The sequence below is a fragment of the Triticum aestivum genome, chromosome 7D (genome assembly GCF_018294505.1).
Source record: "Triticum aestivum cultivar Chinese Spring chromosome 7D, IWGSC CS RefSeq v2.1, whole genome shotgun sequence".
In the NCBI taxonomy this organism is placed as follows: Eukaryota; Viridiplantae; Streptophyta; class Magnoliopsida; order Poales; family Poaceae; genus Triticum; species Triticum aestivum.
In genome coordinates, this window is record NC_057814.1 from 5,520,934 (window position 1) to 5,532,557 (window position 11,624).

The window sequence follows — 11,624 nt, forward strand, 5'->3', positions numbered from 1 at the left end:
CAATGTGCAGATCAAAAATGACTGGGTATGGATGATCGAGAATGCACGTATTTATATGCGTCAGATGGGACAGGTCGGGGGGGGGGGGGGGGGGGGGGGGGGGGGGCATGGCCCCCTCAGACTTCCATGTAGTCCCCGTTGCTTGTTTGCAATTCCTCAGTCTCTTTATTACATCTGGTTCCTTATTTGGAATAAAAGAAACAATTAACATCATTGCATTAAAAGAAAGACTAATTTGTGTGACTCAGCTTTATAAGCAAGCATCATAAACTTCCCCTTAGTACTTACCTATTTCAAGTATCTTAAACACACATTTACACAGAGTTGATAGAAAATTTGGGTTCAAAAGATCAAGTTACAATGAATATGTAGATGATGAGGAATGCCAGATTCTGGACTTGCAGGCCGATGCGTAGCTGCAACAGCGGCAGGTTGGAGCTCGGGATCGACGGTGTTAGGCGTGGCTGGAAGGGAACCCGGCGTCGGCAGCCAGGACTAGGAGGAGGATGACTAAGCAAGATTAGAGTTACAGTAGAAAAGGTAGCATGAGGCGGACGCGCGTAAATCTAGACTAAGCAAGATCATGTGACAGCACTTTTTGGCTATTTCTATTGGGAGCTCATCCACTAGTGTGTCGCCTGCCTCTGGCTTTGAAGTAAATGTTTTTCTGAAATTTTGAACATAATTATTCTTTTTCATAAAAGTAATTGCTTTTTGACGAACAAAATTTGTAAAGACTCAAACATTTTTTGAAAAAAGGAACAAAACTGAAAACAAGTACATTTTTCGAAACTACAACAAAAAATTTGAACATTCTCTGAAAAACAGGAAAAAAAATGGAAAACATGAACATTTTCCAAAAATATGAAAAAGTTTTTCAAAACGCAAACATTTTATGAAATTCCCCAAACATTTTTAAATTTTGTGAAAAAAGACCATGGTATTTTTGGAATTTGGGAACAAATTTTGGAAACATGAACATATTTTTTGAAAAACATGAACATTATATGAAATTGCCAAAAAATGAATTTGCGAAGAAAATTTGAAAACATTAACAATTTTGAATTTGCGAACAAAATTTAAAAACAGGAACATTTTTTGGAAAACACGAATATTTTATGAAATTCTCCAAAGTTTTATTGAATCAGCGAACAAATTATGGAAATACGGGCATATTTGTACTCGTGAACTAATTTTGAAAACAGGAACCTTTTCTGTAATTGACGAACATTTTTTGAATTTGCGAAAAAACTTCAAATTTTGGAATATTTTAAATTTCTTTGAATTTCCGAACATTTTTTGAAAATAAGTGAACAAATTCGGGAGTACTATACCTTTTCGAAATTTCAGTACAAAATTTGAAAACAAAAACATTTTTTCTGGAAAAGTGAACATTTTTTAAAGATCGCAAACATTTTTGGAAATTTATGAAAAATTCTTTGAAGAAGGGAAAAATAAATTCGAAAATAACAATGAGAAATGAAAGAAAATAAAAAAAGGAAAGAAAAGAAACAGAAAAAGGAAGAAAAGCGAAAAAGGAGAGAAAAGAAAGGGACAGAAACAGGAAAAAAGAAAAAGAAAAAGAAGAAAACGAAAAAGCAAGAGGAAAAACAAGGGGGGGGGGCGGTTTGGGAACCTCCTAGAAGGTTCCAAAACCGTAAATCGCTAAAACATTCAACGGGCCCGCCCATCCCCGAGCGATCTTCAAACTAAACGTGCGTCATCCCGACAACTCGCCGCCAGGGAAAATATCTAGTGATACCATTCATGGGATGATACGCTGCTCCAGGGATGCATGGTACGTCAGATCTGAAATAAAGGGACAGGATCAAGTCACTGATGCATTTACACATGGGCCCTTGGAACATTTGCACTTTGCCCCTAGAAACTAGCATGTCTTTGCAGAAATTGCCTTAGACAGTACGTCGATCTCCATCTGAGCTTGCACTTATAAATCCAGAAAAAAAGAATCAAGTCAACAAACTGAAACTTCCATAGATAATTAGATCATTTACATGTTAAGCACTAGCACTAGTACTAGGGCGACAACATGCTAAATCCAGCTGAATTACATGGCCACCAAGGCTAGTTACAGATTCAGCCTGAGCACAATTACAGAATTAGATCCAAAACTAACCATGACAATTCCCAATACTAGAACGAACCACTAAAGTTTGTCGTGGCTTATCAGTAGACTAACAACTAACTCAACTTGAGAGCTGCGAGCCGTTGAGTTTGCGCCATGTACACATCCATTGGTGGGCGCAAATGCACACCTACATGATAAAATCAAGAATTAGAACCTAAAACAGCCTTTCGAAAACAACCCAATCTTCTTCACCCTAGACCATTTAAAATAAATGAACCAATTCATTTGTGTACTTGTATCGAGAGGTCTCCTGGGGTCCACATGATGGGCGCACACACATGAGTAACCTGGTTTTAAGAACTCACCACACCAACCCTGTTTTAAGGATTCGGTACTAACCGTGTTCCTGTTACCTAGAAAATGCAGAATTAACCGTAAGTTCTTATCAACAAACAACCAAACTTCCACAGGTTTTCTGTAAATGAGAGGCATATAAGAAGAGTAACAAACCTTAGGTGATTCAGTTAGCCCAAAGTAAGCTTTCCATTTCTGTGACACAATCGGTACAATAGAAAATTCAGATGCCACTAGACCAGCAACCCACAAGCCATATAAAGAACATGTACTCCACCATCCCTGTGTATGAAGAAGAAAGATTACTGACAGAATCTACATCATACCACATGTTTCACATGAAATTTAAATAGTCATATGGTGTCAGCTACATTCTATCAACTTGAAACTGCAAACTAAGTTTGAACTAGATCCCAGTACTTGGAATAACTCTAGCCTCAACTTGTGTGTGGAACATCTCCAGAGACACATGATCTCAAGAAGCACACAATGTTAGTTCTATTACCACTGTACAACATTAAATATGAGAAATCTGCAAACACTTTTGTCATGCCAAATAACCTGCATATATGTCGCATCATCTAATTCTCCTGGTCGATTTTGCTGTTTCTTGACTTATAAGAACATGTAAAAGGAAATCATTTGTTGAACTAGAAAACCATGACATGTTCACTTACGCTAGGCTGTACGTGTGGTTTTCAACTACTGTATGTAAGAAACATTCTAGAAAACTTTATAAGAAAGATTGTGTGTATCTACAATTCAGATAGACATGTTATTGTTAGGAGAGGAAGTGGCAGTCAACATTATAACACTGATAGACATTCTTCTAGTTCTTCAGAGATTAAAATACTTATACATATCTCTGCTCCAAACTAACTTTACCATCTATTGAGACTGAATTGTGAGATAATTTTTTATAACTCAGTGCTACATTGTGGACAGCAATTGACAAGCCAATCTTTTATTCTAAAAACAAGATGTCTCGACGGACACTGAGATTAAAGGATGAACTAACCATATCCCATATGTGTTGCATTCCGTGGGCAATCATGGCGTACAACTCTGATTGGTCCAGAACTGCTAATGCACGCAACATCGCAGTTGGAGGAGGCAGATCCTGCTGCAGCCTGCAGACAAATTGACCTGTACTGCTACAGCTGCCATGTCCAATCGCCGTCGGTGCCAGCGAGACATGCGCCATGGTATACCACTGGACTGGCTCGGATAGGAACCCCTCGAACCACACCGACTCCCGCAGCGCCGATATCCAGTCCTAAAACCAAAATAGTCCAGGGTGTCTCGTGCATAATTTCCAACGCGAACTGAGCTACTCAATCATGCGCCTCCAGTCCAGATCCAACGGCCCACATGATCCGGTATCAGCGTATCATACCACACACGGTATCACCAGATATGCACTCCTCGCCGCCACGAGCGGCAAATAGGGATTTACATGCCCCATCGCTACACGATTTTACCAGGGACGCTTCGAGTTAACTGGGCCTTCCAATTTCTGTGCGTCCTTCACGCAAGGCTATGCTAGGGTATCTCTCAAAAAAAAAGGCTATGCTAGGGTAGCTACAGTTGTACAGGTGACGGCAGTACTGGGCGATGCTCGGGTCGCCCTGTACCGTAGCCCGGAACTCCGCCCCGATGTGGACGGCGCGGCCGGCGGCGTTGTCGCGGAAGAAGACCTCCAGCTCGCGCCAGAGGTGGTACGCGGTGTTGTTCGGCGACTGGACCACGTCGTAGAGTTCATCGAAGATCGTGGCGTAGATCCAGAGTACGATGGTAATGTCATCGTTCCTCCAGACGGCATCAGCATGCAGGGGGTCAACGGCTTCCTCGACGTGATCCTCGACTTGGTACTTGGTCAGTACAAAGGCGAAGAGCTAGCGCCATTTCGAGTAATTGTTGGCGTCCAGGCTGAGCTTGAAGGGGATGAATTAGGACGAGATATTAATGTGATGCATGGATGGAGGAGGAGCGACGGGGACCTGGGCGGCCGGCGCTGCCAGGGCGAGCGCATGGCCGGGAGCAGCAGGGGCGCTGGAGCGCGCACGCGGAGGATCGGGGCGCGGATGGGCGCCGGAGCAACAGGAGCCGGTGCGGGGGTAGGCGCAGGCTCGGGGGCGACGCAAGGCAGGTCGAAGACGGTGTCGGCGTCCCCAAAGGAGCGGGTGCGCCGGAGAGGGCGGCGGACGCTTATGGTGAAGGCGGAAGCGAGAGGATCGAGAGCGTCTGATACCAAGTTGGACAGGAGAATTCTCACTATGTTCAGTCAGGTACAACAAGCGTTTATATACACGCTGTACAGGTTGTTACAACAGAATCGGATAAGTGCTAATCATGCCGAACGTGGAGATGATGGCGTTCGTGCGCTGGAGAGTCGCGGGTGACTCGGTCCTGGAGGTTTGCCTCCCGTGCGTGGTGGCCTGTCAGGTGGACCGTCAGCAGGTTTCCAACAGCTACAGGCACATAGTCGCGCCCTTATTTCATCCCCACATTGCCCAGTTAGGAAAAAAAAAAGGTACAACATAAACGACACATAACTATAAAAAATCCAGGCACTGGCACCTTGCAACAATACGATACACAGTCTTCTTTGAATACGATACAAAAGTAGCTAGGCAACAATTTTCCACCAGCCAAGTAACGCAGGGGAAAAAAAGGTTTATCGGCCATTTGCCGATAAAATAGGTTAACCATCTCATGCCGACTATGATCTGTTTGTTTGCTCTTGGTTTCCAGCCCTCATTGCCGAAAAATGAGGCGTGGTTATTGTGGTCTTTATTTGTGAGAGCTACACAGAAAAACTGCTCCCATCATCATCATTTACAGCAGAGAAAAAGAACTCCTACAGCAGCATGGTCGTCGGGTCCTCGAGGTAGCCCTTGAATGCCTTTAGCCATTCCGCACCCATGGCACCTGCAAAACGGGAGAGTCGTCGGTAATCAACGACAAACTTTCGTCATAGATGCATAGGAATGAGAACCATCGTCCACTGGTTCAGAGTTGGCAAGAAAGAAAAAAGTACCGTCGATGACCCGGTGGTCGCAGCTTAGCGTGGCTGACATGAAGGACCCGATTTCGTACTGGCCCTCAGCCGCCCCGGGGACTACCCTCTTCTCAGCTGCTCCGGAAAAAAAATCCAACCGCGTGGTAAGTAACAGAGTAAGTAGTATAACCGAGGGGTTTCGGTATGGATCCCCAACTATTAGGCAGCATATTACCAGAGCCGATGGCCAAGATTGCCGATTGAGGAGGGTTTACGATGGCGCAGAATTGCTTGATTCCGAAAGGGCCTCCCAGATTAGAGACGGTGAAAGTGCCACCCTGCAAAGCGTAGCATCAGAATTATCAAGGTACAGATAGTATCAAATGCATTCTAGATATATATTCCGGTCTATACCTCATAATCTTCTGGTTTTAGACTGTTATCCTTTGCTCTTAGAGCCAACTGCTTCACCTCATCAGCAATAGTGGCCAAGCCTTTCTTGTCTGCGTCCTGTATAAACAATACAGGTCAAAGGAGCAAATGATATGATGAATAGCACGGTGAACTTAGTACCGAGTCGAGCAACCCACCCTAACTACTGGAACAAACAAACCGTGCTCAGTCTGTACAGCAACATTAATGTTCACGTTGTGATACCTGCATGGGAAACAGATGAAATACATCACGTTCTGACTAATGAAAATGAAGCTCCAATCTTAATTGACCTGCTGTCCATATCTTACTGGCGAATAAAATCATTCATCCAGGAACTGTTACAGGCAGGAACCTTACGAAGAGCCAATGCTGCAGCCTGCATATTAAACAGCAATCACTTCAATACTGTAGTGTAGAGGTACACAAAGCAACTGAGAATTGTGTGAAGAACCCAAGATAAACTTATTCAGATAACATTTCCGATCGCTCAAGTAAACACATTGCCTAAAGATAAAAAGGAGCATCAGAAACCACCATACGTCAAAACTTACCTTAATAACAAGATCATTAATAGATATCTTCTTCCCACCAGATGCATCCTGCATCGGGTTCAACTCACTCCGCAATCTAGAATAAAACAAAATAATGGATGGATCTTCCATGTCAGAAGCAAAATAATGGTGCAGGCAAAAGATAGGGCTGATTACCCCAAACAATGATTGAGCAAATTATCCATCTAGTTCACGGAAAATGGGTAATGTGTAAGATAAATTATTAAATGTACGAACGATGTCCATACTTGATAAGTTTGTCAACACGGCTATCAACTGTCAGATAGTAGTGAGGGATAGTCTGCTTAGATTGCAGCAGGCGGTTTGCAGTAACCTGAGGAAAGCAAAATTAGATGCCGTCAATTGCAGTAGAGCATAACATAAGCGACATGTACATTTGAAGAACTCCATAGCATTGATTTTACCTTCCGTATTTGTGTATTTGGAAGATCCACATAACCTAGTCCTGGAGCTGCTGCAGCTTCCTTCTTCGAACCCTTGGCTGCAGAAGCTTCATCAAGCATAAGCATAACATTATCAGTTGACTGAACCCTTCTACTTGCATAACTGAATGGATACATTTTTATGCAGATTAAACACTTTAAATACACCTTTTCTACCATCCACTAATTATCCTACAAATGAGAGTGGCGGTGAGTAAAAAAATGGTGGCGGAGAAAAGGTGAGAAATTCCATGACTAACACAGTTCATGACTAATCATGCTCAGTATTTGGACTCGATGACTTTTGTTCGCACTGGCAAGGACAAAAATAGACAGAAGAGAGCATACACAAGTAATCCTCAATGTCTGCCTTCAAAATACGCCCATCTGGACCAGTACCTTTTAAGCTTGAAAGCGGTACCTGTTTGGGGAACAATTCTGAAGGTCAGAAACTGCATTTCTTATGGACAGTCAGGATATCTGAAATGTAAGGGCTTACATTGTTGTCTTCCGCCAACTTTCTGGCAACAGGACTGGAGAATAAGCGATCCCCTGACTGAGAAGATTCTTCAGTCTTTGTAGCTGTTGGCTCGGGGGCCTTGGAAACCTCTTTCTTCTCTTCTTTTGGTTCCACAGGCTCAGATTGGGGTTTTGATTCAGCTGGAGCTGCAGCTGAAGACGAAGCCTTGTAATCCTTAAATTTCTCAATATCACCCTCCTCTTCCACAGTTATGGCAATAATCTAGTTCACAAAAAAAAAATTTGTGGTCATTAGTCCAACAACTATGTTAAGAGACAGTGGCAAAAAGAAGCGTCTCCTATGCATCAGGATATAGCATATATGTACCTCGCCAACTTTAATCTCTTTTGCGCCATCTCCACAAACAATCTTAGCAAGATAGCCTTCCTCCATGCATTCCATCTCCACGGTAGCTTTATCCTAGTCAACACACATGTCCTTGACAATTAGCAAGCGGGCACAGGTTGTGCCCTGGGTGTACATGACAAGAAACAAAACTTACGGTTTCCACTTCGCAAAGAACTTCACCAGGTGAAACTTTGTCTCCTTCCTTCTTCACCCACCTTGCAATATTTCCCTACAGGCCATTAAAAAGTTCTTTACAGCACATAGACAATCGAAGAAACACATGCACGTTGGTCATGCTTTATGTTTTATCTGTTAGTACTTTACATTTATTTCCAATTTTAGTAAATTACCTCGGTCATGGTAGGAGAAAGAGAAGGCATCCCGATTGCCTCATGCGGTGGCAAATCTGAAATGGTATATAACTTTGTTAAAAATGTTATATGAAGATATCAACTTGTATGTATCATCTTATAATTCAAATCTGGAAACAATTTTAATACACAGATAGCTTGACAAGAGAGAGTGGTACCTGCCCCACTTGAAAAATGTCTGGCCGAAACTACCTGTCCACTGAAAATAGCAACAGACATTCAAAACATGGTTACAGCTATGATGAACTAGCATAGAATATATGGATGTGGAAATTCAGGAAAAAGACAAACGAGAGTGCATACCATGAGAACAAGCTATTGACCCCAGTAGCAGCAATTGGCATCCGTTTGGAGCTGTAGCTTCCCCCTGCTTCTCGTGATGATACCTGCGAAAATAATAGATGGGAGTATGGGACGGCCCACCGAAGTCAGAATACACAACTAGGCTCCAATTAAATAAGTAGGATTGTAATCACAACTGCATAACCTTGAAGGTATGGAGATCTTTATCAGACTGCCTGTCTAGGAAAATGCTCGACCTTCCAACCTTTTTCCCGTACTCCCCATGAACACTAGAACTTGAGACAGCTGCAGCAGGGCAAGACCGATTATTTTTAATGACAAGCAAGCCAGTTAGTGTGGAAATTGTCCTTCCACACACTGAAACCAAAACAGTATGTGTTGCAAAGGTTCGTATTAGGAGATAACTGATATACACTAGAGTTTCCTTTTAGAAGAACTAGTGGCCATTCAAAAAACAACACAATTAATTGCATTTTTCATTGCTGACATCTCAGTTGTTTAAACATAAGAGGACGAAATGAGCATTCACTTCATATTGAATTTAAAAGGCTAGAAGGTTTGTTAAGCAGTAACTCTGCTTTAGAGGTGTAGGCGCTGCCTCTTTCAAATCTTAGGAAGATATCATCAGATTGCACCCCACTACTGTCAGAGGAAGAGCTTGCCATGGCTGATATACCATACAAGGATAATTAAACCCCGAACCCTACTCCAGCACCAAATATGGTAGTAGGCTGGTAGGGTCCTGAACCACAAGCATAAGTCAGCTGCATACTTGTGCAGCACCGAGGTGAAGTGTAGGAAACACTTCCATGCCATGGGTACTTGGCTGACAAAACATTGAAACATACATTGGGATTCGGGCAGCACACTAGTTTCAGTTTCCTCAAAAACAGCTAGCTTATCAAGATGCCGCGGGAATACAAACAGAGGAGCACATACCGTCTTCTTTTGCAGCGGCGACAGAGAAGTGTCGGGCGATGCTCCCGCGCTCGCAGTCCAGGACGACGTGCACTCTTCGCAGCTGCACAATTGAAACGCGTGCAACCGTTAGCACATGATGAAAACGAGCTAGGGATTAAGGGCTCCAAGAAAAATCACACGATTGCATCGTTCGCATCAACCAAAACCTATGTATGGTCTACATCTGAGGCTTCTCTCCCCAGCGCTAAAAAAAATTCAGAACACCGCCGTGTCCAGATTAATCTGTTCCAGTCGACCCTGTTGATCCACAGCCACACATCTCTACTCAGAATAACCTATCCACATTAATTCTCCACAATCCAGGTCGCTGAGGGGGGAATGCATGAGCGGGGTGTGTGTGATCATCAATCTGCCATAGGCGGCCGCAGGGGGCAGCCAGCGAGCGAACCCACGGCCCCCGCCAACGTCGCCGTCCGATTCTATCCATCGTCCCCGAGGCAGGACCGGATCCGATCGGATCAGGTGGGAGCCATGGGGGCTTGGGGTCAGGGACAGACCACCGGGCCACGAATTCGTCCGACAAACTGGGGGGGCGCTGCGGCGACGGCACGGGGATGGAGGGGAGAGGGGGTACCTTGCGGGAGTGGCGGAGGAGGAGCGCCATGGCGGCGGCGGCGGCGCCGGCGACTGCGCGGCGGGGATCGGTGGGGAGAGGGGGAGAGATTCGCAGATGGAATCGAGAGTGGAGGCGAGGGAGGAGGCGGTTGGTGCGCGGTCAGGAGGGCGCCCCTGCTCCTTTTCTCTGGCTTGTCTATTTTATTTATTACTTATTTATAAAGGGTGCATTTTGTTATTTTGCCACCTGAATAAAATGATGCTGGCTGCTATTCATGGCATTGCCACCTCATCGAATTGAAAATAGCAAGATGGGAACACTGTTTTATTTCGCTTGATGTATGTTTATCGTCGAAGTGCCAGCTTTTTTTATGCAAAGAAAGCATTGTGTGTCTGCTATGTGCCTTCTTGGTGTCCAAACGGCGTTGAAATGAAAAGGCGTGGGTGCTTATTCTTTTCGGAATGTTTGACTGGTCTCATAGGATTATTTGATTTTACAAGTCCACCAACCAACGGGTTCGCTTGAGGTTGTTTTCTGGTAATGGTTCCAAAGGCTGGTACGTGTTTTTCTTTGATGATTGATGTTGACGTGACCCAAGAGAAGTTGAAGTAGACTTCTCTTATCTTGATAACCATATCATTCATGCCTGGTGTTCAAATGGCTAAATAAAACACCTTAAAATGCTATAGAAGAAGGAAGCAAAGCGTTGACCCATACAACACGTGGACGCTAGCTAGAAGGAAATGGAAAGTTTAATTATGCCCTATGATGCATCCGTGTACACAAGAAGACAAAAGTATTTTTCTTTATTATCTTCCAATCAGTTTGCGCTTTGGATAGCTTAAATACAATACATGTTCTGGGAGCATATAAGCAACATCACAATCACATCATGTGCAATGTTTTTTTTATCAAATCAGTAGCCCAACCCATTTCAATATATGTGAATGTTTTTTGCTACCTGCGTCGATCTGTGATGAGTTAACTTGACTCATGCGACAATACTGTTGAGGTGTGGAGAATGGTAAAAGGAAAATGACGTGGTTAAATTGGGACAAGATGAGGTTGGCTAAGTGCAAATGCGGGATGAGATTTTGTAACTTGAGAATTTTTAACCAAGCATTGCTAGCTAACCAGGCTTGGCGCTTACTAGATACCATTGAACGCTTGTGTGCTCGTTTACATCTGGTAAAGAAATATTCTAATGATAATCTCTTGAGTATTGTCTTTCCGGGAAATTTTTTGCTTGTGTGGAAGGAAATAGTTCATGGTCTAGATCTTGTTAACAAAATGAATCATTCGGCGAGTGGGAGATGGTTGTTTAGTCCGAGTTTGAAGGTATCTGGATTCCATGGAGGCCCTCGTTCAGACCGATTACACCAAAAATGTAATTGTTGTTTTAATTGGGTGGCGGACTTCTTGGATGAGCATGGTGCTTGAAACGTTTAACGGCTAAATGAATCTTTCTGGCTAATGGATGTTTGTGAAATGTTGAAAATTAGCACGTCACCAAGACAACGACAGGATTCTTTGTTTGGCAACCGGAAAAGAGTGGAATTTCTTTTGTCAAGAGCGCCTATCAGTTTGCTACTTTTCATCATAATGTATCTTTCTTTGGAGGAGCATCTAGTTCTGTCCCTCAAGGTGATAGGTCTATATATGAATCTCATTT

At 43.4% G+C, this 11,624-nt stretch overlaps 1 protein-coding gene across 3 annotated transcripts; it reads right to left on the minus strand.

Annotated features, from left to right (window-relative positions):
* Nucleotides 1-4,995: 4,995 nt before the first annotated feature.
* On the minus strand, nt 4,996-10,228 carry LOC123164772 (dihydrolipoyllysine-residue acetyltransferase component 2 of pyruvate dehydrogenase complex, mitochondrial). Of its 3 annotated transcripts, none has more exons than XM_044582338.1 (19): nt 9,971-10,228; nt 9,355-9,436; nt 8,600-8,700; nt 8,416-8,498; nt 8,271-8,311; nt 8,092-8,147; nt 7,896-7,970; nt 7,721-7,813; nt 7,373-7,615; nt 7,273-7,294; nt 6,856-6,941; nt 6,679-6,764; nt 6,431-6,506; nt 6,188-6,255; nt 6,035-6,101; nt 5,859-5,954; nt 5,680-5,782; nt 5,484-5,579; nt 4,996-5,374 (listed from the first exon to the last, which is right to left on the minus strand). In XM_044582338.1, exons 1-19 carry the CDS (start codon nt 9,998-10,000, stop codon nt 5,304-5,306), a joined length of 1,575 nt encoding a protein of 524 aa, XP_044438273.1. In that variant the 5' UTR covers nt 10,001-10,228; the 3' UTR covers nt 4,996-5,303. The 3 variants fall into 3 exon arrangements, with proteins under 3 accessions (XP_044438273.1, XP_044438272.1, XP_044438271.1); XM_044582337.1 differs by having other exon boundaries at nt 6,856-6,932; nt 7,222-7,294; XM_044582336.1 differs by having other exon boundaries at nt 7,222-7,294.
* Nucleotides 10,229-11,624: the final 1,396 nt, after the last annotated feature.

Excerpts from the sequence above, each read along its gene's own strand:
- LOC123164772 (XM_044582336.1), bottom strand. The coding sequence starts at position 10,000 with ATGGCGCTCCTCCTCCGCCACTCCCGCAAG. Across the intron at positions 8,499-8,599 it reads AAGATCTCCATACCTTCAAG|GTATCATCACGAGAAGCAGG; the intron begins GTTATGCAGTTG and ends TTATTTTCGCAG. Across the intron at positions 7,814-7,895 it reads TTCTTTGCGAAGTGGAAACC|GATAAAGCTACCGTGGAGAT; the intron begins GTAAGTTTTGTT and ends TGTGTTGACTAG.